Source organism: Pezoporus flaviventris, unplaced genomic scaffold (assembly GCF_033815535.1).
Source record: "Pezoporus flaviventris isolate CSIRO_AGI_PZ_B2104156 unplaced genomic scaffold, CSIRO_AGI_Pfla_v1 ptg000129l, whole genome shotgun sequence".
In the NCBI taxonomy this organism is placed as follows: Eukaryota; Metazoa; Chordata; class Aves; order Psittaciformes; family Psittacidae; genus Pezoporus; species Pezoporus flaviventris.
This window is the reverse complement of record NW_026892677.1, coordinates 3,109,698-3,134,984: the sequence shown is the minus strand read 5'-3', so window position 1 is coordinate 3,134,984 and position 25,287 is coordinate 3,109,698. Positions and strand designations below refer to the sequence as shown.

At 44.0% G+C, this 25,287-nt stretch overlaps 2 protein-coding genes and 1 long non-coding RNA gene across 5 annotated transcripts in view; 1 reads left to right on the top strand and 2 right to left on the bottom strand.

Annotated features, from left to right (window-relative positions):
* DOCK1 (dedicator of cytokinesis 1) overlaps window positions 1–25,287 on the top strand; it is a 315,244-nt gene that overhangs the window by 116,960 nt on the left and 172,997 nt on the right. The gene's annotated exons all lie outside the window — the stretch shown is intronic.
* Window positions 1–25,287, bottom strand: part of LOC133282575 (uncharacterized) — a 60,298-nt gene that overhangs the window by 17,548 nt on the left and 17,463 nt on the right. The window lies entirely within an intron of this gene.
* Window positions 1–25,287, bottom strand: part of INSYN2A (inhibitory synaptic factor 2A) — a 43,857-nt gene that overhangs the window by 15,429 nt on the left and 3,141 nt on the right. The window contains exons 2-3 of one of the 2 annotated variants that reach the window (XM_061478581.1): window positions 12,251–13,448; window positions 10,577–11,019 (exon numbers count right to left, since the gene is read on the bottom strand). In XM_061478581.1, the coding sequence (XP_061334565.1) occupies window positions 10,821–11,019; window positions 12,251–13,443 (1,392 nt within the window). In that variant the 5' untranslated portion in view covers window positions 13,444–13,448 and the 3' untranslated portion in view covers window positions 10,577–10,820. Of the gene's footprint in view, window positions 1–10,576; window positions 11,020–12,250; window positions 13,449–25,287 lie in introns of those variants that run through there. The other variant, XM_061478580.1, reaches the window with a different exon arrangement.

Sequence of the window (25,287 nt, the reverse complement as noted above, 5' to 3'; positions counted from 1 at the left end):
TGAACAATCATGTTGAGGCTTTTTGGTTTGATGTCTACAGCTGATGCACACATTGAATTGTTTCATCCTTTTCACAGGTGTGTTGGGGTTTGCTCTTTGTTTCTCTGCCTTTTTGTTTTCTCCTTGCCTTTCACCTGGAGATGTTTTCTTTCTTCTGTTGTTTGTTGGCACTGCTTATTTGCTTCCCCAGTACCATCCCTGGGAGCATCCTTGGTGTGTCTCCCACTAAACACAGAATCAACTAAGCTGAAAAACACCTTTAAGACCATCACATCCAACCTCTACCCCAGCATTGCCAAGGCCATCACTAACCCATGTCATTAAGGGCCTCATCTACATGTTTTTTGAACACAGACTTGTGTTTGAGAGGATCTGCTCCCCTTTATGTGACAAAGTGTGGGTTAACTCCACCAGCGGTGTGGATAGCCTTAGATTGCTCAGAGTGGCTACAGAAACAGGTGCTTCAGTGTGCTCTGCATCGGGTTGGCTTGAGCTGATTTATATGTGCAATCGATTGGTTGTGTTATAATTGAGAGTGGAACCTGGCTCTGATACTGCTTTGTAGTCCCTGCAGAGACTCAAGATGGGCTTGGAGCTCTCGTACCTCCAGCTCCACACACTTGGAAGCTGTTGCCCAGATTTCCTAGCAAAGTCTCACAGACTTGTAGGCAGGATTTGCTGTCATTGCAAGGGCCTGTAGGGCCAGGCCAAGGGGAATGGCTTTAACCTGCCAGAGGGGAGACTGAGCTGAGCTCTTAGGCAGAAGCTCTTCCCTGTGAGGGTGCTGAGGCGCTGGCACAGGGTGCCCAGAGAAGCTGTGGCTGCCCCATCCCTGGCAGTGTTCAAGGCCAGGTTGGACACAGGGGCTTGGAGCAAGCTGCTCGAGTGGAAGGGGTCCCTGCCTGTGACAGGGGCTGGGAGTGGATGAGCTTTAAGGTCCCTTCCAACCCAAACCAGTCTGGGATTCAATGTTTAAACACACACCAAAATAAGGCAAAAGAAACGCTGCACAAATCCACTGCCTCATTTTTGAGAGCCCTCTTTTAACTGATGGCAGAGGATGAAAGCAGAAATTTTCTGATGCTCTAAAATAATACCAGAATCTTTTTTCTACTTTTTATTCCCCCCTTATCTGCCTCGTTATTCCAGGGCTGATATTATTCATTGGGTTTCTGAAAATACTCTGAAATGTACAGGAGCTCAGTGGTGAGATTTTTCGGCCTGTTTCCAAGACAGTACTTTGTTGTCTCTTACTGAATCCTGACAGTTGGAAGCAGATGACTAATTCTCTTTTTGAGGTATTTGCACTGTGGGTGGATGCCATGGCTCCCAAGATACCAATTGAAGCGCTTTCACCCCATAAATACGTTTTATATTAGACTCGGGTTAGGCGGGGAGTGAAGTGTTTAAAAAAGCCCACAATGACCCCCATATTTTAATAGGGGTGTCTAGTGATTGAACAAAAAAACCCCACTGAGAACGGAGAGAATTAAAATGCATTTCAAGGGAAATCACAAAGCCTCGCAAGAATTCGGTGCGTACAAGGTCTAGCATCTCTCTTGAATGTTTGTGCCTCGGTTGTCTCATCAGAGAAGTCAGGAGGAGAATTAAAATGTCAACGCTTTGTATTATGGATAATTCAGGGAAGTTGTTTGCTCTGGATGACTAGCATCTGTATTCCTGGCGTGTAGCTCTGAGGCCAGACGCTGCCAGCAGTTATCAGGGAGCACACTCCGGTGGTTACACTCGGATGAGGTCTGTCTCTTTACCCCTCGCACTCCAAATGTCTCTGCTGTGATTTACTCCTGACCTCAGCGCATCATTACTTGGATGCCCCGAGACTCCTGAAGCCACAGCTCATCATCATGTCTCCCGCACCTGCAGCTTCAGAGCATGTCAACCTACCTCTTCCCACCTCCAAATCCACCTCATTTTATAATGAATTCCTTCTGCATGTGATTTGGGGGACCGGCTGGGGCAATGTTCAGTGGTGTGGTCAGCATACAGAACTCCCTGCATGCAGCTCTTCACCTCCCTGGTGCTCCTGCCTAGAGCTGAATGGATTCTGAGCTACAGAGAGATTATCCAGCTCTTGCTCTGTGGTAATAGACCTTCATCAGCCACAGCACTGAAAATCATAATAGCACAGTTCCAATGCAGATGAAACCCTCTCAACCGATCAGAGCAAAGGGTGTCTCATAGGTATGAACTAATAGTGTGTCTATGGGTAATAGCTGTATTAAAATACAACACCTTGGATTTTGCTTGACTTGGACTTTGAAATTGAGAAGGCTGCTCACAGGCATTGTTCCTATAAAGGAGGGAAGACGGGAGAAGTGAGAAGTCTGTGGTGGTTTTTTGATCATTTCCAAGTGATAGAGATTTCAGTGCAAGCTCAAATAGAATTATGCATTGCATAGAATCCTATGGCATGGTACAGAGAGCTACATTCCCCAGGAGGACAGCAAATCCCATAGAATCATAGAATAGCAGGGACTGAGAAATCGGCTCGTCAAGGGATGAATAACAGTAAAATACAGATCAAGCAGAGTCACAGTAGATGCTTAACATGGTCACCCAGCCAAGCCTGGCTTCCTCACTGCAGGATGTTGTCACCAGAAAACCAGACATGTAGAAATCACAGAATCCCAGGCTGCTTTGTGTTGGAAGGGACCTTAAAGCTCCTCCAGCTCCAACCCCTGCCACGGGCAGGGACACCTTCCACTAGAGCAGCTTGCTCCAAGCCCCTGTGTCCAACCTGGCCTTGAACACTGCCAGGGATGGGGCAGCCACAGCTTCTCTGGGCACCCTGTGCCAGCGCCTCAGCACCCTCACAGGGAAGAGCTTCTGCCCAAGAGCTCATCTCAGTCTGTCCTCTACATCAATAAGCCTATACCAGCTTAGAGTAACAACTACATCAGCTGTACTATATGCAAACCAAAGAACTTGTTTAAAATTGTAATATTGCACAGTAGCATAACATGAGGAGTACGGTGTATGAGCTGCTGCCCACTGATATGGCCGATGCTGTGGTACTTGCAGGAAGGATGAGGAGCTGTATGGAGAATAAAAGACATCAGGACGGACCACGGAAGTGCTGAACTCTTTCTGTTGCAGCTTGAATAACTCTTTGCAGGTCTCAGTACTTTCTGTTCTCTTATTCCCTTAAGTAATGGTAGATTTTATTCCAGTCCAGGAGACCACGTAGAGCCTCAGTTGCTTGAGCTTTGTATACAGATGCTCAGAAAGATCCCATCCCTCAGAGTTCTTTCTGAGCTTGTATGGCTGACAGTGAAGCAAACAAATCCCTTTGCATTTCCCAAGGATATGATGTAAGTCATGTCAGTCTGAACTACTACGGAGCATAAATTGCCTTAACATCAAAATACCTCTGCTCATCCCTACAGCCCAGGCTCTCGTGCTGATGAGTTATTAGGTCACACTCAGCTTCTATCGTTTCTTCTCAGGAGACTGGAACCAAAAGGAAAAAGCTGTAGCACACCCAGGACAGTGCTGTGTGTCCTCTTCTGGTCGGTTCATGCAGCAACTGATGTGGTGAAAAACATCCTTCAGCATCACCTGATCAGTTAAAGAGGGTTAAGCACAGTTGGGCATGTTTGGAGTGATTTCCAACCTCCTTTTGCGTGGCAGTTTTCCTTCTTGGTTGACCTGTAACACAGCTGATCCCTGTCTGCTGCTCCATGAGATGCAAAATGAATCACAGTAAACTCTCACAAAAAGCTCAGAATTGTCTCGTTTTCACTTAAGGATTCTGTTAAACCCCTGCTTTTCTCAATGTTTGCTTATAACATGGAAAAAAGGGTCAATGGCAGGGAAGAGTAACCTAGTGCTGGCTGCAGACAGCAAAACCTGCATTGGGCTGCTCCACATATCACAACTTGGTTACCTGTTCACTCATCTATCTTCAAAATCCCTCTGTATATTCAAAGCTCAAAATGAAGCCATTAAGAACTACAAACCAGTGCAGACCACCTTATTTTTATCAAGATCTGATCAGAGAACAGTTCCTGGCTCTGGAACTGAAGAAGCCAGCAGTGATGGAGGTGGCACGGAGCGAGGATGGGCAGACACATGCTTGGGAGCTCCTCACTTAAAAGATGTTTTCCTCCAGATACTGAAACAGTCCACACTTGAGTCCAGGTCAACTCTTCATCAGTTCCATGAATGTAAGAACAGGAGCTTTCCTAAGCCTGAACTGCATCTTTATGTCTTAATTCTAGAACCTGGGGAGCTGGGAGCCTTACCAGTTTAAGACTAAAACACCTATCTCTCTTCAGACAAGTCTTTTTACTAACATTGGCCATCAAATCCATTTTTGCCTAGTCAGGATAAGAGATGAGTATCTCTGTGTGTGAACACAGGGGCTCAGAAGTAGGTGTCAATTAGAAATCTGGGGATTAAGCTTGTGGCAAATGAACAGCAGTGAGAAATGTGACACTGTAAAGCTCATTCTGTCTCATTTTTACCTGGCTCATTGCTCTGTCTCTTTGGATTCTAGTAGTACTGACAGTCAAAATGTAGTTATTAAAGGATTATTCTAATTGTGTAAAGTGAAAACTGGTTAATTCAGTACCTAAATAACATCCTCTGTCAAAGCCTGATTTAGCAGAAAACCTCTTCCTTGCAGGTATGTGATTTGGACAGCTTGGTGACAGTTGGCAAAGCTTCCCGTGCGATCTGCAGCAGTTCAGATATATTTAGCAAGAATGTAGCCTGCTGACACTGTTTCTCACTGTTCATTATGAGACTTCATCAGTGATTCCAGCTTTCAATGGGGGGGATTTGCTTTTCTTGGCCTCGGTGTCACTGCAGCCAGTCTGTTGGCAACGCCTTGAACTTTGATTGCACTGCAAAGGCTGAAGTGGGGCCGAGCCCTGCTCAAATGGGGAAGTGGAGGATGACAGTTCATCTTGGTTTTAAAGTCTGTTCAACAGCAGCTTGATATAAATCAATTTCTTCTTCTGAGTACTTCAAATACTGTTTTTTAGAATTGTGCCTGTATAGTATATGCAGATAAAAAAGCTGGAATCTAGTAGAAAAATAAGGGCTTTTTTTCCCCAAGACTTAGCATGCTCCTAGTGTCCTTTGAGAAAACATAGTAAGCATTAAGATCAGGTAACTGCTGAAAAGATTGTGTTTCTTCTTCTTTGTTTGTTCTATCTTTATTCCACATACTGGCTGTTGCTAACAGTTCACTTTTCATTCGTGTTCATCATCATTTGCTTGTTGAAAACCTCCTACCACTGTATTCCCAACAAAGGATGTTTGATAGATGAGCTACTACTGATAGCAGGGTCATTTAGCAGAGTGCTCTTTATCTTAAATGTTACTGTGCCTAGGTACTCTGATAACTATTAGATCTGTTCCAGGCATGTTTGTGAACTGAAAGTTTGCCCTTTTTCTCCACTCTGACAATTCTGTCTGTAGCTTTGGTTACGAGCAAGAGAATAAATCCAACCCGAATAAAACTCCTACCTAAAATACAAATGTAATCAAGTTTCGAAGGCCTACGAAACACTCCTGTTACCTGCCCCGGAACATCTAACTGCACGTTGGCTCTTAGTAATCAAACTCAGACAAAAAGGTGTTGCAGCCCAGACCCCTCCCCCCCCCCGCCGCCCCGTGTGCTGGGCTGCACCCCCAGAGCGTGAGCAGCAGCTCAGGGAGGGGATCCTGCCCCTCTGCTGTGCTCTGGGGAGACCCCCCTGCAGTCCTGATCCAGCTCTGGGGCAGCAGCACAAGAGGGACGTGGAGCTGTTGGAGCGAGGCCAGAAGAGGCCATGGAGCTGCTGCGAGGGCTGGAGCAGCTCTGCTCTGGAGCCAGGCTGAGAGAGCTGGGCTGGGGCAGCCTGGAGAAGAGAAGGCTCCTGAAGGGGAGACCTGAGAGCAGCTCCAGTGCCTGAAGGGGCTGCAGGAAAGCTGGAGAGGGGCTTGGGACAAGGGAAGTAGGGACAGGCCAAGGGGAATGGCTTTAACCTGCCCGAGGGGAGACTGAGATGAGCTCTTAGGCAGAAGCTCTTCCCTGGGAGGGTGCTGAGGCGCTGGCACAGGGTGCCCAGAGAAGCTGTGGCTGCCCCATCCCTGGCAGTGTTCAAGGCCAGGTTGGACACAGGGGCTTGGAGCAAGCTGCTCTAGTGGAAGGTGTCCCTGCCTGTGGCAGGGTTTGGGACTGGATGAGCTTTAAGGTCCCTTCCAACACAAACCAAGCTGGGATTCTAATAAGTTTTTAAACCTTGGGTGATGCTGGATGTTTTACTTTGAATGACATGGAATCTTTAAGTGATGGATCTTATGCATTAGCTTTCATTTGGGGTTACTGAGATAAAGAGGGGGGTCATGGGGACTGACAATAGGTATTAAAATAGTCTGCATTAGGAAAGAGCAGTTTTGGCATAGAATGATTGTGCTGTGACGAGGTACATTGAGCTCTGAGAGGCATCAGTTTGGGGGCAATACAAAAGGGAGAAGGCTGGAATACTGCTTTATAGCTCAGAAAACGAGGCTACTTACAGTGAGGGCAGGTAAATGGGCTTTTAATACTTTCCCTGCTTTCAGGATAAGTGAGTGTCTGAGTGACGGCTGACAGATGAGCTGTTAATTGGGATATGAGCACAGGGCTTATGGGTAGGACCCTTCACAGCTCCAAATGCAAAGAATTTGACTTAAAACTGCTTTAGTGGCATAATGGAGAAGCATAAATGATCACAGTATGCATTTTGTTTGAATATGGCTCCCAGTTTAGTGTGACACATATACCTTTTGGGCAGTGACAAAGCCTGACAGTTCAGCTTTTAACGATCAGAAGTGACTGTATAGTTAGAGCAAGTGAGGGGAGTAGTTACACAAATGAATGTAAGTCAAGGAAGTAAGGGGTGTTCTGTCTGTGTTGGAGCTAGAAAATAAAGACTGCTACTATAGTAGTTGTCTGGTTCACTCTTAAGACTGGTATTAGAAGAAACAGCAGAGAAAATGGTACATATGCATTAGAACTTAAAAAAGACAAAGCTAAACAGCCCAACCATCCACTGGCCCAAAGAGCACAAGATCCCCAAAGCACTTCCAGTAAGGAAGATGCACCCAAGGGCATTTCCTGTGCCTGCCTTGGAAAGGTGAATTGTTACAGTCTCTAAGTTGTTTTGGTGTCTCTGTGTTCAGGCACTACCTGTGATGCCTACTCTGAAATACAGCAACTGTAGTGAGGGTGAAGAGGTAAGAATTTAGGAGGTGATCTCAGGTAAAGTCATAGAATGAATGTGACTGCTCCAAAGGACAGGCAAAGTGCATGTCTGTAAAGATCAGAGCTGAAAATAAAGGGAAGCATGGTAGTCCTGTTCCCAAGCCACTTAAACCCCGGTGGCACTCAGTATATGATACAGGTTGTGTGTCACAGTGGAATCTGTTGTGCTCTTTCTGGTTTTCACGTATTTATGTGTAGTGCAGCTCTCTTCTATGGTTGTATTTTCTTCCCTCCATTTCCAGGTTTTCTCTTAGAAATGGTTTTGTTAAACTTCTCCTTTGCCACGTCTGTAATTGAAAAAGCAAATGCAAAGAGGGGGGGAAATCCCAGATGAAGCCATGGCATGTTATTTCTGCACGTTACTTCCAAAGGCTGTGCTTTCAGGAGCTGTGTTCCTGTAAAATCTAAAAGCTTCCTTTTCTCCTTACGTGAAATAAGGAACTCCCAAGATTTAAGAGTGCTGGTTCATGTGTGTAGATGGCTTGAGCTAGACAGCAAAGGTTGTTGCTACCTTGATTTACTTGGTCTGCTTCATCTGAGCTTAAAGGCTGGCCTGGACTTGAAGTACCTCCTAAGGAGAGGAAAAGCAAAGCTGAGCACCAAGTGCTCTGGCTATCTCACTTTCACTTGCCATTGTTCCTGAGCTGCTGTAAGTTTATGCTCAACTCTTGTGATCTCAAGGATGATTCTTGTGGTATTTTGAAGCCAGAAGTACTTGAGTGCTGTGTCTGCATCAGGTGAAGCTCTCCTTTATCATACAAACATCCATCCAGACACACAGAGAACTGTTTTATTTTCTGCTTCAAACTGATAATGAGAGACACAAATATCCCATATTCCATGAAAAACAGGACATTTAAATTCTGCCCACGAGAACACGTTCTTTCAAAGCCTCTTTGGAGGAGCCCAGGACTGCTTGTTTCATCCCTGTTTGCTGAGAGCTCTTTGAATGCCTGCACCACCACCAGCTAAAGAATGAATGTAAACTATCCCTGAAACAGATTCATTTAACTCTGGTCTAAGGTGCAGCATTTGGCCTCTCGGAGGCAAAACACACTAACTGACTTTGGTGTGGCAAACTGAGCGCTTTGTTCATTCAGACTGCTCATTTGGTGTGTAATGAGAAGGGCCCCACATTACCCTTACTTTTCACAGCCAGGATGTAAAGGGCAGGTCATCAGCGTTCAACAGCAGCAGAAATAGTTCTGACTCTGTTCATCTTCTGGTCCATAGGTGTTGGTTAGCCAGGTTTGGGGATTAGTGATGTGCATTTTGCTTTCAATACTGTCTCCCTCAGTGAGGCTGTATACACAGAGCAGAATTTGGCTTGCTCAACTGAACGCCCTGCCTCTGAGTACAGCCAAATGTGTCTACAGTTTATAGATTACTAATAGTTCACTAGAAGATAAAGCAAACATCACTTGGAGCATAAACCAGGTTTTACGTTGCAAAGCTGCACCTTGCATCTTGTAGAAGGCAATGTTTCCTCCAACTTTAAGCTAGAAGACTTAACTGAAGCTGCTGCTGTTACTTTGGTTCATGCATGACTTAACACAGACATGGAATGTGATGTAACACATTCAGTGTGTGTCAACACAGACATTTGCCGTGATGTAATCTTTGGTTTTGGTAGAATTTTCTACATAGGAAGGTATAATTACTTTATTTAGTAAATGATGATGCACATAGATAGTTTTAATAATTCTTCTTGATACTGGGGGGTCACAGAGGAGTCATGATTTCTATCCCATCCCCAAATCTACACTGTGTTATTTAGATGGATTTAATGCATTAGAATGAATGCAGTACCTGATGGTTAAGAACTGTGTCTCTTGATGGGCTCAGTTTTGCATTGTGACCAATAAAAGGGGCTTGATCCTAGCTCACAGGAAGACATTGGTCATGCTGCAGCCTCAGAGTCTCAGCTCCATCATGTCAGTCCCTTCTCTCATGGTCTTCCCCTTTCTTTTCCACCGAGTTGAGTGCTGTTTGTTGTTGCTAATTGTAGATAATGTAGTACTGATGCTCGGAAAAATATAGAGAGATGATATTCACCCAAAGGATGATATCGCTATCTTCAGAGCTGCTGAGACAATTTTGCTGGCATCGACTCATTTAGTGATGAATTGCAGTAATAGCAGTTCAAGACCTCCAGCATATTAGTGAGAATGAATCCACTGAGCGCCAGTCCCATGGCACTACAACAGCACTTAAAGAACACTGATTTCCTTGAAGGGAGAAAAATCTGATTAAGGGATTTAGCCGAGTTTCTTTGTTTGGTTTCTCTGACAAGAGCGTGGCATTTGTATTTGTTTCTTGATGTATGTTATAGCAAGGAATTTAATATCCATCAGAAAACCAGGAGAGTGCCATGAACCCAGGCCACTGTTTTCTGTTTAAGCAGATGGACGTTTCCTATGCACTGCAATAAGCAGAGATGTAGCACTAGGATTGCTTTTAATTTCTTGTTACAAACTGACTTGCCACCTTGGTTATACAAGGAAGAAAAGATCAATATGCTAAAAATTGAGAAGATCCATAGTGTACAGTGGTGGCTCTCTGTGGTAAAAGTGTTGTAGAAATGAATGCAGTAATTGGAAAGGATTATTCTAATAAAACCCAAGGCAGCCTATTATTGAAATAGTTGCCTAATTTGAGAGAAATAGGGATAAAGACAGGCTTCGTGTTAATAATGTGTTGATGCTGTGCATGAGAACAGAGTGTTCCTTCAGCTCTGGAGTGTGATCAGTGGAGAACAGCAGCGTCCCAAGCTGGACTTCTTTGTGTCATCTCCTTTAAAATCACCCAGGCCCTGGAAGATTAGAGGGATCTGGAATCCAAGAATTCCTAAAACAGGAGGAGAACATGCAAGTATGCATCTCCTCCTCCATCTCTATGTCCTTCATGTACAGCTGGGAGGGGGCATGTTTGGGACATGGCTAGAACATATGTAAGTGTAGCTGAAAGCGGCTCCAAGGAGAAACCCTGTTCTGCTTTTGGTAAGTGTTAATGCAGCATCTCTGTATGTGGTGTTCAAAACAATTCCTTTATCTGAAATCTCACTTGGGTTTGTAGGTATTTTCTTCCTATTTTTATGATGAACCTCAACCACTGATTACAGTTAATGTCAAAGGATCATGAAAGCATTTTAATTCTCTTCCACATACCACAGCATGTTTGTAAAGATGTTCAAAGTGTGTGATGTATATTTAGGTGGTGATTTCTCCATTTCTTGGGGAACTTACGGGGGAGGAAGTAAAGGGATGCTGATAAATCAGCTCCTTTTGGTCAAATACTGTGTAGTTTTACAGTCTGTAGGAGAGGCAGGGAGATATTCTGAAGAACTGGGATTTATGGATAGTTCTGCTATTTTAGGGCTAATACAGACTACTGCTTTGTCAGGCTGACAACTCCAGAAGGATTATCTGGAGATACGAGCAATCATCGACAGTTCAGGCAAGACCTTTTCTGTGCTGAGGGCAGGGATGCACTCCTGGTGATGGCTCCATTAAATGGGTCTGCTTATGTGAGGGCAACAAAAAGAGTATTTGCTGTTGCTCTGCTATCTTTGGGAAAAGCTAAAAACTCGATACACAAGTGTATGGAGGAAGCAGTGGTATTTATAGCAGATGACTTGGTGGGTAGATGTGGGTGTTGATACACACAGGGCTCTCGCTGATGAGTTATGATGAAGAACTCTTTCTCTGCGTGTTGTGATTTGACAAGCAGCATGCCACTTCTCTCCAACTCGCTTGCAGTTTCTGGAGGTTAAAGTCAGAGGAATACTTTTTCTGAATAAGAATTAACAAATAAATCACAGAATCATAAAATCATTTAGGTTGGAAAAAGCCTTTAAGATCATCGAAGCCTGTGTTGCCTTCAGCTAGATCAAGAAGCTTCTCAGGCTGAAGATTCAGGACTTGACAAGGTACTCGAATAGTAGTAAACTAAAAATGCTAAGGCTGTGTTGACAGCATCATCCAAGAGCTCAGATGATTTATTAATGCAAAACATCTTTTAAGGATTAACAAGATGATTCCTACATTGCTAACGAAAGAGTTGAATTGCAAATCTTCAGATGTACCTTTTTGGCTCTGATGCAAACATGCGCTGCTTCAAGCAGCACGAGCTACAGGCTTCTAATTTTAAAAGCCAGATTTCCTCAGAGAAGTTAGGATTTAATTACAGAGGTATTTAAAAGCACACAAACAGTGCACATCTTGAGGTGCATTCGCTGAATCGAGATCAGTGAACTAAGGCAAGTAAGTCTGCAGAATGCTCGTTGAGGTAACGTAAGAGGTGGGTTGAACTGTCCGGACGCAGGCTTAAGGTTGTACCACGTTATAGTAACTATCTGTAAGGGCTTATAGGTTGATTTAAGTAATGTAAGTTAGGGATGAACAGCATTTAGCTTCTTCATGCTTTTGTCATGTGTAAAGCAGTGCGAATGCTGCAAAGAAGACTTTGATATGCCAACTTTTCATTTCGTTTCCTTCTGAAAGAAATATCATTAACAATTCAGAAGGTGCAAATAAACCAGACGAGATTCAAATGCCATTAATGGAATTATATCAAGAGTTGGAATAATATCCCTTAATCTTAAAAAGAGGTAAGTCTCTTACAGAATTAGGGTTTTTCTGCTGCTTTTCATGCTGTGTGAGGTATTATGGTTAACAGGAGATGCTGATAGGAAGCATCCTCACTAATCCTGTTTGGAAAGCGGCTCGTTCTCTGCACGTTAGAATAGGTACAAGAAGAGATTTTATAGGTCCTTTGTTAAATAACTACTTAATTACAGCCCCAAAGAAGCAGAGATCTGTGAATACTGCTGGCTGTTTTCCCTAGGACTGGCCTAAAGCAGGTGAGAAGCATCACGCGTAACGCCTTGGGGTGCTGCAGAGGAATGTGTGTGCAGATTTACATTGGCAAATTCAAAGGCAGAGCTTGTTAGGAAAGGCATTAAAAACATGTTATTAAACAGCTTCTACTCACCCTTCTCTGTGAGCTTCTCCTTTCTCTAGCTCCTGTATAACACCCAACAACACTTTGATGGTTTCCTGACTGGAGCTGATCAAACTTTCCATCATCTGAAGCTGGGCTTTCAAGTCCACAACTTCGGTGTGAGGCACGATTTGTTGGCATTCCTCGCTGACCGCCACGGCCGTCTGGCAAGGCTGGCTCTCCTCCATGGGCGAAACGTTCAGCTGAAGGGTCTGCTCGTTACATTCGGTGGCTTGACACTGCGCCCGCGACGAGCAGGCTCGAGCATCTCCCGCCGCCTGGGGCTGAGCACCGTTGAGGTGCACCGTCCTCTTTTTGTCCTCCTCGGCTGTGGGGCACGGGGACCACTCGGCCTCGGCCGTGAGACGGGACAAGTCGGGCTGGGAGGCGTTGGAACCAGACGCTGGTAAATAAACAGTGGCCACCTCAGTCTTGAAGACCCTCCCGTGGAGGGCTTGGGTGGCCTCCTCGCTCCCCGCTGCCTGTTTCCCTCGGCTGGGCGGGCGGGCAGCGGGGGTGGGATCCTCCAAAGCGGGGTCGGATGAGTTAGGGAGAGCAGGAGGAGGAGGTGTGCCTACGGGAGAGCTGTGCAAACCGGGGCTTTCCCAGGCCTCGGCCCCGTTGTCGCGGGATCCCGCGCTGGAGCGCTCGTTGATGTGGGAAATGAACTCTGCTGTCTGCAGGCTCCCGGCCTTCCTTCCCCACTGAACGGCCTCCCCGGAGCTCCCGCTGTCTTTGTCCTTCACATCTATTAGAAACCCGTTGTTTTGACCCTTAAAGGTGTCAACGGCCGAGGCGCTTTTAAGAATATTCCCTTTTTTCCGGTCCAGAGGAAAGGTCTGGTAACACTTCTTAAGATCAGGTGAAGTCTGGACTCCTGTGCTCTTGGTGACGTTGGGTATTGACCTCCGGGCAGGCACCGTCATGTACTTGCGATAGGTTTTGTAGGAAATGGACTTGGCCTCTCTCTTGTCGGGATCCGGTGTGGTCGAGAGCTCTTTGTCCCTCTGCTCGTTCTGGGCCTCGCAGATATCTTTAAATCTCACCTGGAGGGCTTTGTTGCGTTTCTTGATCTGCCGGTTGGGATCCAGCGCGTATTTCATCTCCAGTGCGAGTGAAGCTGCTGGTTCAACTTCGCTTTCTGAGGTGGTGAGTAAGCATTTGCTGGGCTCCTTACTCACCATGATGCCTGCAGTCAAAAACAGTTCAGAAAGCATCATGTTATGACAGAAATGCTGCTTTTACCCTCCCAAGTTTGAAGTGTTTGAGCTAAATTCTGCTTTGACTGAAACGGCTGCCACTCATGGAATGGTTTGGGTTGGAAGGGACCTTAAAGCTCATCCAGTTCCAACCCCTGCCACGGGCAGGGACACCTTCCACTAGAGCAGCTTGCCCCAAGCCCCTGTGTCCAACCTGGCCTTGAACACTGCCAGGGATGGGGCAGCCACAGCTTCTCAACCCTTTTGCTTGATTCTGTCCCACTGAGGGTGCTGGCTCCATGGCTGGACTTCACTGCAAGGCAATATGGGTTCTCAGGAGTCGAGTCTTCTGAATTCACTCAATAGTTAATATACTTCATAACTAGAGCAAACCCTAGCTATAGATCAGTAATCATTAGCAACTGGTAGTGCTGTATGCATAACATTGATGAACTACTGAAAGTTTATGGAAGAAGTCAAGCAGTGCATCAATTAAGGTTTTGCTTCAAATGCAAACGAACCCATCCTTGACAAAAAGCAGTAATATGCCTTTAGAATGGAGCTTTTTATCCCAAAGGATCCTAAAGCACTAAAAGAAAGAAAACAGCACAAAAACCCCTGTGATGATTCACAGAAATTACTAAATCTGCTATTGAAATATAAGCACCTCCTCAAGGATGAGAAGATGCCAAGTGCTTAACACAGCACATAGCAGAACAACCCCTCAACAGCTCTATTGTTGTATAGATCATATGGGATCTGTAGTAAGGGGGTAGTTAAAGGCCTCATTTTTACACCTCATTTGAAGCGGTCGTTTTTACTCTCTTATTGTACAAATTTCTCCCTAATGCTGTGATTTACCGGATTGCCAAATTCCCACTTAATCCAGGTATTCTGCATGTATCTCCTATTTAAACACCAATGTACCCTCAGAGGGACTCGGAGTATAATGCAAAAGGAGTAAAGGGACTTTCAGGTGTGGCATTTGAAATAGGTTTTTAGTTAAAATCAAATAATAAACGTAAAGCTCTTGAGATAAGTGTGCCACAATAGAGTTTGTTTTGTAACGTCAGCTCAGTGACACAAATGAATCCTTATGAATAGTTTGTATTTAGTTTTAATGCAAGAAAACGCAATCAAGAAATTACTATCAATGGGGAAAATGAATCATTATGGGGTTTTAAAAGTAATAAAGTTATGAAGATAGGCTGAGAAAGTTGGGGCTGTTCAGCCTGGAGAAGAGAAGGCTGCGTGGAGACCTCAGAGCAGCTTCCAGTATCTGAAGGGGGCCTATAGGGATGCTGGGGATGGACTCTTCATTAGGGACTGTGGTGACAGGACAAGGGGTAATGGGTTCAAACTTAAACAGGGGAAGTTTAGATTGGATATAAGGAGGAAATTCTTTCCTGTTAAGGTGGTGAGGCACTGGAATGGTTTGCCCAGGGAGGTTGTGAATGCTCCATCCCTGGGAGTGGTCAAGACCAGGTTGGACGAAGCCTTGGGTGAGATAGTTTAGTGTGAGATAGTTTAGTGTGAGATGTCCCTGCCCATGGCAGGGGGGCTGGAACTGGATGATCTTAAGGTCCTTTCCAACCCTAACTATTCTGTGATTCTAATAGTAACATTTCCCCAAGGTTACTGAGACAGACAGATGCGTATCTGTATATTGCAGGGTTGGACTCTGGGGTTATCAACTTGCTTTCAACTAACCTCACGCAAATGTGTCATTAGTGCTTTTGTCCTGGTTTTCTTCCCTGACCTCAGTCGTTTGTGAACAAGTAACTGAAATACTGTAAAATCTGTCTAGTTTGCCTTTTCCCACCTAACTTGTCAGGTTCAGGTAGTGGTGAGTGAGCAGCAGTCGTTTGAGAAGGGCAAGGTTTTACGTGAATTGGCAGGATGTGGGAAGTCTGCGGAAGCAAGCAGTAAGAAAGAAGATTTAGGACAAAACCATTCAAATAATGGGATGTGAAATGAATAGATACTCATTTCCAAACTAGATACGGATGCACAGGCCTAGTACCTGATACCAGCGTGACCAAGACTCTCTTTTGGGGGAAAAGGGGTTATGAAATGAAAGTTCTAGAGGGAAACCTGAAGATGAAACTGGAGTTAGGCTAGTAAAGTGATCTGTGGTTTGTGCCCTACTGGGGTTGTGGGGTGCGATCAGTTATCCCTGTGCCTTTAATATGTGATGTACAGACAGAGACAACATTTTGAGGAGGGAGAAATAAATCAGCTACATGTGAATGTCAGGAATTTTCTGTTCCAGTTGGAGCCCTAGTCAGTCGTGCTTTGTCGGGAATGTTAGTGTTGTACTGGCTGGTTTGAGCTGTCTTTTAATTATGGTTTATATTCGTATATGTTTATACATCTCTAGCTTATTTCTTTAATTATATGTTTGCCAAGGAAAGTTAGGCCTTTACTTGAGAGACACTGTGCATGTGGAACTGGTTCACTGCTTCCGAAGATGGTGATGGTAGGAAATGCAGGCAGAGGTGGTAGGAAATACAGACATCCATCCATCTGTCTGCCTCGGGGTGGAATTTTGGAGTGCTGTAGTGAATAATGAAGCTTCGTCTAAAATACAAACCTGATCCATTAGCCTGCAATTGGCCAGTAGCTTTAGACACGGCTAAAATATGTTGTAAAAACGACTGTCAAACCCCCAACCTCTGCCCTTTCATCAGCGGAGAGCTACTGGGAGCCAGTCCTGCAGAACTGTCTGCTAAATTGATGAGTTTACCCAAAACCTAAATGCAGGCACACAACGGCCGCTATATCCATTAGTGTTCAAATCTAATGCGAGTTCATGCACTGCTAAGAAATTGTAGCAAATACAAAATGTTCCATTTAGAGAGATGTGAAATACTCGGTAATTACATCTGGAAAGAGGTTTTTATCCATGAAAGAGGCTTACAAAAATCAGTTGTTAGGTCTGAAAGTCACTTATTACAAACATCTCTTAGGATATCTCAGCGTTTCCAAGTGAGTTTTCTGGCACTTGGTTATTTGACAGTAGGATCCACGAAGATACAATTCAATATTGCTATTTCATTAGTGTGCTTCTGTCTCAGTTTTCAGATTATTTCATGTATCACTTTAATCCCATAATCTCTGGGGCTGCAGCATCACTGGGTCTGGTTGCAATGGCTTAACAAATGGAATTAACGGAGTCTATAACCCATATGAAACCAAGAGCCTGGCGATGCTCTCCACAACAGAAGTAGATAAATGCAGTGCTCTGCTCTGTGATACAGTTAATTTTAAGCATGTCTTTAATAGCCAATAAATTGATTCTTCAAAAATTGCTTGTCTCCCTTTCCCAGCTGCCCAGGCCTGATAGATTCAGCTAATTTAAAGTCTCCTATTCCCACTAGTAGCGTGGGCTAATAACTTTATAGAACCCTGTGACTGACAGCACCCTAAAGAACTGGACTTTCTTCATAAGCCTGACTCGGATGCCAGTGTCTCCAAGGAGAACTCTATGTGCACATTTGGTAAAAGAATGGTTGAGCAGACAATTGTGAGTTAAATATTTAAAAGGGAAGAGTTTTATAGAATGCCTTTTTTTGTTTTGTTTCATTTGGTTTGGACAAGGAGCTAACTCCAGTTTTGGCTTACTTAGCCTCTAGCATCTGTGGTGGTGTCTCCTGGGAGGCTCTGCTCACTTGTTCAATCTCTACTGGAAGCCAACAGTCCCACCAGTTCCTGCAAAGAGGAGCGTGCCACAGGCACAGACTGGACCTTCAGAGACTGGATTCCAGTCCCTGGTCTTACTTATCTGTAATTCTGGCCATTACTCAGCTCAGGAATGTTTTGTAGAGCACGAAGCAAGGTTGTCTGTGAAATATGGGGCTTGGGATACTTCAGGCAGCTCCTGAGATGGAGTTTCTCAGTTTGAATGCAGACTTTATGGCTTACTCTTATTTAGTGGCTTATTCTTACTGTGAGGGTGCTGAGGCGCTGGCACAGGGTGCCCAGAGAAGCTGTGGCTGCCCCATCCCTGGCAGTGTTCAAGGCCAGGTTGGACACAGGGGCTTGGAGCAAGCTGCTCTAGTGGAAGGTGTCCCTGCCCGTGGCAGGGGTTGGAGCTGGAGGAGCTTTAAGGTCCCTTCCAGCACAAACCATTCCATGATACTCTGTCACAGGGTTAATACAGGCTTTGAATTTGGATTTTAATTGCAGATACCAGTTAAATACAGTTAATAGACTTCTTGTCTGTAGTTACTCAAACCCTGATTGCATGAGCTGAGTTGCTAAGCTAAATACTGAAGTAATCACAGAGCCTATTTGTCAGCTTTTAGCCTTGATTTATGAACTTCTGGCTGATTACCCTTAAACAGTGCTCCTTTATGTCTGAATAGGGAAATAAATTATTAAATACTAATACTAATAATACAAAAGTGATGCACAGAGAAGCCTTAAGTTAGTATAAAATCTTCAAGGGAGGTTACAGAAACCATCCCCTTTGTTCTTTCAGGTTCTCCATAGCGTGTTTTGTTCAGTTAAATCCTTCCCTTTCAGTTCACTGTTACTGCTGCTGCAGAGATTTCTTCCCCTCAGTTCAGCAATGCAGTGGGCATTTCAAGGAAGGAGACCTAGTTTATGTGATTTACACCTCAATTATGAGGAGCTGTGGGCTCCCAACTGGCCTGTTCAAGCCTGTGTCAGCAGGTAGAGCTTAGGTATGTACGGAGATCTTTACAGGACCTCCGCTTTTAATCCAGACCTCTGCAAAGTCACTGCACTCCGAAGTGAATTACGGTGTTGAATTTCCTACTAATTTGTTAATGAAGGGGAAGGAGATCTGTAGCTTGCCTTGTAATTTAAATCCTATTTCTGTCAGGTTTAGGACACAGAAGTACATACTCAAAGACTAAATGTGTTAATAAGCAGAGCGGACTTAAAACTTCCCACGTTCCCAATGCAGGTGAAAGGCGCAGATTTCAGTTGCTGGGCTTTCAGACCCAATGAAGGCTTCAGAGATGCAGCTGTAAACTTCTCTGCACCTATTGAGCGCACACAGGGGTGTTTTGTGCTCATACGTAATAGCTTAAAGGAAAACTAATGCAAAGGATTGCAAATAATTGGACTTCACCACCTGAAAAAGGATGCATTAGTGACCTGCAGCATCCTCAGGCTTTGGAGTGTCTCGAGGCTATGCTGTCTCATGAGAAATCATATGCCAGTTTGCTATGTCTAAAGACTGTCATAAAATGCATATTTGTTGCTTAAAAACTATTTGATAGCTATAAGTCATCCTCAATAGGTAGAATACAATATGCTTCTATTGTTAAAAACAGACTTTTGAAAGAAACTTTTGATTTCTTTCATAGAAACAAGTACAATATAAAAGCCTATTCTATGTTAATTTTAAATATAGCATCGTATAAACCTGTGCCAGCAACCTGAGGCTATTTTACATGTAATCTAAATGTTTTTTCTTCAGTTTAAGTAGATGGTTTCTAATATCATGCAATTCCCTCAACTTTCAGGCATTTAAACTTCAGTAGTTATTTTCAGCCCTAGATTAACCGTGTTATGATACGAACTTACAAACCATACAGCAGGATCCTAAATATTAGGAAGAAATATCCAGGTACAGACAAAAATGTTGGAAAACATGAAGGAGCTGAGCCACTTCTTAGTAGTTTGCAGAAACTTTTCTTATGACAAATGTTTTATGGAGTTTTAATACACAGGAATGAGAAGAAAGGTAAATTCAAGGGTGCAGGGATACTCAAGTTTTGTGCTGTGAAAAGTACTGGTGATTATTATGAGGACCCCACCACTAATCCATTGACATAGAAAACAGATGTGCTAGGCCAGTCTGTCCTCCTTTTATCAGAACTGCTCATAGAGAGTTAGCAGTGCTGGTCAATGGCAAATGAGTCTTTTCTGGGTTTTAATCTGTTTTGAAACACTTAAGCAGTGAATTTGAATTTAATTTCCTTCTCTACTGCTCAATACTGAATTAATTCTTATTGCAGCTCTTCTGTATTGTCTTTTATCAAGTACAGGGTGAGCTGCCATAGCCCTACAATGTTGAGAAGCTTGCAAACCTCAGTGCAGTAGAGAGCATTACCAGCATTTCCCTACATCAGTGGCATATCAGAACAGAGAGCTCCTGTAGGCTCCATGGCAAAATTAAAGCTTGTGAAGGAGGGGCTGTATTTTCACTGAAAGAAACTAAAAGGTTCCACTGTCTGATACAAAGTCTCCTAATTTAGACTGATCCTTTAGTCAGCCTAAAACCAGCTTTGGGGTATATAATCAGCAAACAAAGCATTGCACTGTAAACTACACACGTCTGGTAGGGTTGTTCTTAATACCGTTTCAGACCATAGCTCTATCAGTCATCTAGTTCCAGTGATGACACATGATAGATTCCTGATTGCCTTGAAAGTCTTCCTTTGGAATAAACATAATCATGTGTGGTTTGTCTGGTTTTTTTCCCTCTCCAATCCATTGGTAGGCTCTGTGCAAATGCTGTATAAAAATCATTTCCTGATGGCTGAGATAGACAAGAAATGCCTTTAAATGCTCTTGTGAGCCTTAGAACTAAGGGACAGGAAAATAAAATGTATGATTTAATAAGGCTGCAGAATCTCAGATAAAGCAGGAATGTGTTGTAGGATAAACTACTTGAAATCTTCCATAGAAACAAACCCATTTCCCTGAATGCACAGGCTGCTAGATGCTATTTTCTATAATTCTGACTTGTTTGCTACAGATTCCGAACACAGATTTGAATAATACTGAGGTTTTGGTGCTTCCTCTACTGTAACATGCATGAAACGGAGAGGAATTCATTCCATGTGGTAAAATTCTGCACAATAAGGGCCACTTGATGTGCAAGTAATGGTAACGCTAACAGGAGACTTGCATTAAAACCAATGTAGTTGTGGTCTGAGTTAGTAACTATTAACTTCCTAGTGGAACAAATGCAATGTCCAAAGATATTCCCTGTTATATGACATTATAACATCCATAGTTATAATGTCAGACATTTGCTAGGATTTAGTTTACCGGAGGAAAAAACCCAACATTAAATGAATTACGTTAAAGGAATTATCCTTACTTTTCCTTTCTGTGCTAGGCAGCTACTCTGGAAATGGGAGGAAAGGTTTATCAGCATCATTTAGCCATGTAAATCTGTGCACCTCTTTGTCAGTGTTACAGCTGGTACGCGCAGTGTAAGGATGCTGCTGAGGATGTGTTGCTAGGAGAATCACAAAGAGTTCTGCTCATACTGTACTGTTTTCCAGGAGTCCAAAAGGCAGCGTGCTTTCACTGGAAGGCTTCTTCATTTTTATGGGACTTTGCGTTAAATACTTTAAATAGCAAGCTGTTAAAAACAAGAGCTTAAAGACAGTCGCTTATCTGCATTGTGTAACAGTAACTTTTAATTGTCCCTAGTGAGCATCAATAGTTGTTGTGGGTGTTCAAGAAGAAAATCAATGATCAAATGACAGGGAAAAAAGCGGGTCTGGTCTGCAGCTTTGGCCAACAAGTGTGTAAAACTGTCAGATGTACAGAGAGGGTGATTTGGGTGCTGGGGCTGCAAACATGAACTGCAGACACCTACATAACTGCAGCTGGTTTGCTTTTTCATCGTAGCTTTTCATGTGTTGGGTAAAGAGGAAAGATGAGGGTAAGCAGGTTCCTAACATCTAATCTACATCTACCCTCTTGGCTTTAACCTGCCAGAGGGGAGACTGAGATGAGCTCTTAGGCAGAAGCTCTTCCCTGGGAGGGTGCTGAGGCGCTGGCACAGGGTGCCCAGAGAAGCTGTGGCTGCCCCATCCCTGGCAGTGTTCAAGGCCAGGTTGGACACAGGGGCTTGGAGCAAGCTGCTCTAGTGGAAGGTGTCCCTGCCCGTGGCAGGGGTTGGAGCTGGAGGAGCTTTAAGGTCCCTTCCGACACAAACCAGGCTGGGATTCTGTGCTTTAACTCCATACTTCGGTCTTGCATCATCAGGTTCTCTGTGCCTGTAGTGGAAGGGCTCTGCAGTGTGTTTGGGTGCAGTGCAATATCTGCAGCTCAGCCCTTTCCCATGGGAATGCAGATAATCTCACTGTATGGAAAACACGTTTGGTTGTCTGGGCTAGAGCTTACTACAAATAGGAGATGACAGACAGGAATGACTTTCCTGAGGTTGTGGTTGTAAGGCATCAGAACATTGTCAGCTCTTTCGACTCCGATTAGGGCTGGGTGCAGACAAGCCTTGGGAGGGTGTGAAGTGCTGCTCAACAACACTGCTGGGAGCATCATTAGCAGGATATTAATTGGAGAATATAAGTCTGGGAGATCGTATTTGCGCCCCAGTGCTGTCAGCAGGAAATAAAGGCAGTGCAATTTTCACCTTCTTTAAAGCCAGGCTTGGATGGGGCTTTGAATGACCTGGTCTAGTGGAAGATGTCCCTGCCCATGGCAGGGGGTTAGAACTGCATCAGCTTTAAGGTCTCTTCCAAATGTAACCATTATAGGGCTCTCAAGGAGCACATTTGTGAACGGTTCCTGGTTTCAGGCAGGTTCTGGCTTTGCTGTAATTGTAAATTATCACTGTGCAGTCACATCTGAGCGTGCTGATGTTGGTGAAAAATGAGAGACGCGCCCAAATCTGTCTTCTTCTAAAGCAAAGGCTCGTGCAAAAATGAGCATTAGTCACCCCCAAAAGTGTTATTTGTAGACCAAAAGCTATGTTGTAATTGCTGAACTGCAAGTGAGGAGCAGTAGAAGCAAAGCTTATTTCATAAAAGCTGGTTCTAAGATGATTTTAACATAAGTAATGCGATAGAAGAGCTGAGCTCTGATAGGAGGGGAAGTTGTCTTAAATTTGAACAGTGGTCTGAATGCTCCAAATCTAAGCTCCCAAAGCCTTCAGTTCTCATCAGACACAAGGACTTTGAGAGAAGGCTGGGAGCTGATAAGTGGTACCATGGCTAACAGCTCATTCCAGGCCACATGGACAACCCTTATGGATGAGGGTGGGAAGAACTGGATGGGGAATGAAGAGGGAAGGAATAAGTGTGCAAAGATGGTGTGGAGCTGTTGGCTAAATTGCTTCCAGGTTTTGTGGACCTGGGACACTGAGAACTGAGATCTCACCATCTGGTGATGGTGTTTTAGGATGGGTTATTTGTGATATGGATAATTAGGAAGTCTGTTAAAGTAGAGATACTCTTAGGGGGTATTCCTATGTCCCTTTTGTCTGTTGGAGTTAGACACTTTGCTTGTCTGAAGCTGATGTATTGTGGCTGAGAACTCCCCTGTTATCAATCAGAGTTGCCTGATAACACTCCAGGCACCACAACCATCCAGGAGACACAATTTGCATCATGTTTATTGTGGCTTTGTGTGGTTTTATACTAACACAGAGTGTGAATGCAAGAATGTACCACGTTATGCTCACTGACTTGCTCAGCTAGGACTACCTGAACTATGCAGATTCATCCTGAATTCAGCAACTTAGTCTACAGAATGGATCAGTGTTAGTGGTGGTACTGGGCAGTGCAGGTATAATTTTTGCTGAACTCTCTTCAGTTTTGGAATGTTTTATCTGTCTCTTTGTCAGCTCCTTAGAGGTACTGCTCTGTTTTATTTGCTAATGGCCTTGATACACACAAAATGTGTTAAACCCATCCACAAGTTAAATTTCTTTACTTGTGGGTATGTCCTCATTCATTTCTGACTGTATTTGGAGAAGGGAGTAATGCCTATAATAACAAAATGGGCATAAGCAACAGATTACTAATGTTCTGAAGAAGAGATTGGGCTTGCTGTAGACTTCTTTTTTCTTATTCATATATGAATGCACAAATATTAGTCCTGTCACTGCATTGTTACTTCTTCCTCTCTGCCAAGGAGAGCGGGAAGTAACTAACCAAACTAAAACCACTTTTGATGTTCCTTAAAATCCAGTCCTGAATTTACACACGTGTTTCAGTGGGTTTGTACTGAGCATCACAGAGCCCCTGTTTTAATTTGTAAGTCATGTATACCATGTATATGGTGTATAAGGTATGTATGACATGTATGGCTGCCTAACTTGCATCAGCTTTGACCTCACCAGCTTCTTCCAAGGAATAGCATCACAGCTCTGGCATAACTGTTGGCTGCTGTGATGTCCCAGGAAGCACAAATCATGCTGATATCCAAACCACCCTATTTAAACATAGCTTTGGATGTATGACATACCTGTGTTCCGCTTCGTGTGTCTCACCGAGTCTTAACAAGGCATCTTAGTCCTGTGGCTTAGGTCACCATGGAAATGGGCTGTATTTCAGTTGGAAAGGCCTTGTAACACTGGTCAAAGTGGGCTCTAAATACAAAAGGTCCGTTTTTAACTAATGTTAAGTTGTGCTGGGCATTTCTACAGCTTTAGGTGCTATGGCTCTGACTCCTTTCATAGGTAAAGGAATTCCTAACATCTAATCTAAATCTACCCTCTTGGCTTTAACCTGCCCGAGGGGAGACTGAGATGAGCTCTTAGGCAGAAGCTCTTCCCTGTGAGGGTGCTGAGGTGCTGGCACAGGGTGCCCAGAGAAGCTGTGGCTGCCCCATCCCTGGCAGTGTTCAAGGCCAGGTTGGACACAGGGGCTTGGAGCAAGCTGCTCTAGTGGAAGGTGTCCCTGCCTGTGGCAGGGGTTGGAGCTGGATGAGTTTAAGGCCCCTTCCAACCCAAACCAGTCTGTTATTTTACAATTCTATGAACAGTATTATTTTCCTAGTCGTAGTTTCTTGCATTGAAAATTAATTCTAAGGTCTCATTTATTAGAAATTTCTATGTAATTTGGCTGCACTGAGCCATACAGTTGAATTTACACCATGTACATGAGCACATCATGGGCATTTTACTGGTTACAAATGATTACTCTGGTCTCTCTGTTTTAGCTGCTGCAGCCTCAGATATATCTGGACATACCATGTAGTTTTTGTGAGGTGTTTAACACACTGTTTTATACGGGCTGAGTCTGAGGCCAAATCATCAGTGATGTGCAGAGATTGAGGAACCTGATACGTAGAGCTCCAGCACTTCCCTGCAAGGACAAAAATCTCCTGTAAGGATACATTAAAGGGCTCAGATCTGCACCCAAATATCGCAGGACTTGGAGGGCTTCAGTCCCAGGGCTTTTAAATCCATCTCTTCTTAATTCAGACTGAAAATGGCCCTTCCTTGCCTATGCTCCTCTGCATTAAAATCAGTGGAAAACTTATTACTGGAGTGAAATCAGGCCTGGAATAATCTTTCTGCTGCTGAAGAGAAATAAAAGCAGGGAAAGAGGAAGAAACCTTGAGTTCTGTTTGATCACCAGGTTGTTATATTTACAACCACTTCTCTGTGCCTGTGATGTATGTACAAGGGGAAAGCAGGGCGAGTTTTAAGGCACTGATCACCACGATGTGCTCGGCAATGGTATAAGCAAGTCAAACTTTTTCCAGAGCATAAAGGGATCAGCAGAGAAGCTGCCTTCAGCCTGAATGTAGTAAAATTGTGGTAAATAGACTTCAAAGTGGGGATGCGCCACTAAAATAAGAGGCTGCTCCGGTCACACCTTTTGTGTGGTCAGTAATGGTTTAAACCTAAATGTCAATACCTAGTGAGCTGTCCCTGGGTCTGTTCAGAGGTTAGACTGTGTTCTGAAGCAGAAGAAAAGCATGCATTGATTTTCAGAAGGCTAAATGTGGAATTCCCACTGAATTTACCATCAGAGGAGTTTATTTTTACCTTAAAATATGCTCATTAGCTCATTTCCTTAAAGCCTATTTAATTTGCAGTCTGATTAGTAAAAATCTAAGGGAGTCTTGGGCTATAAAGCAGAT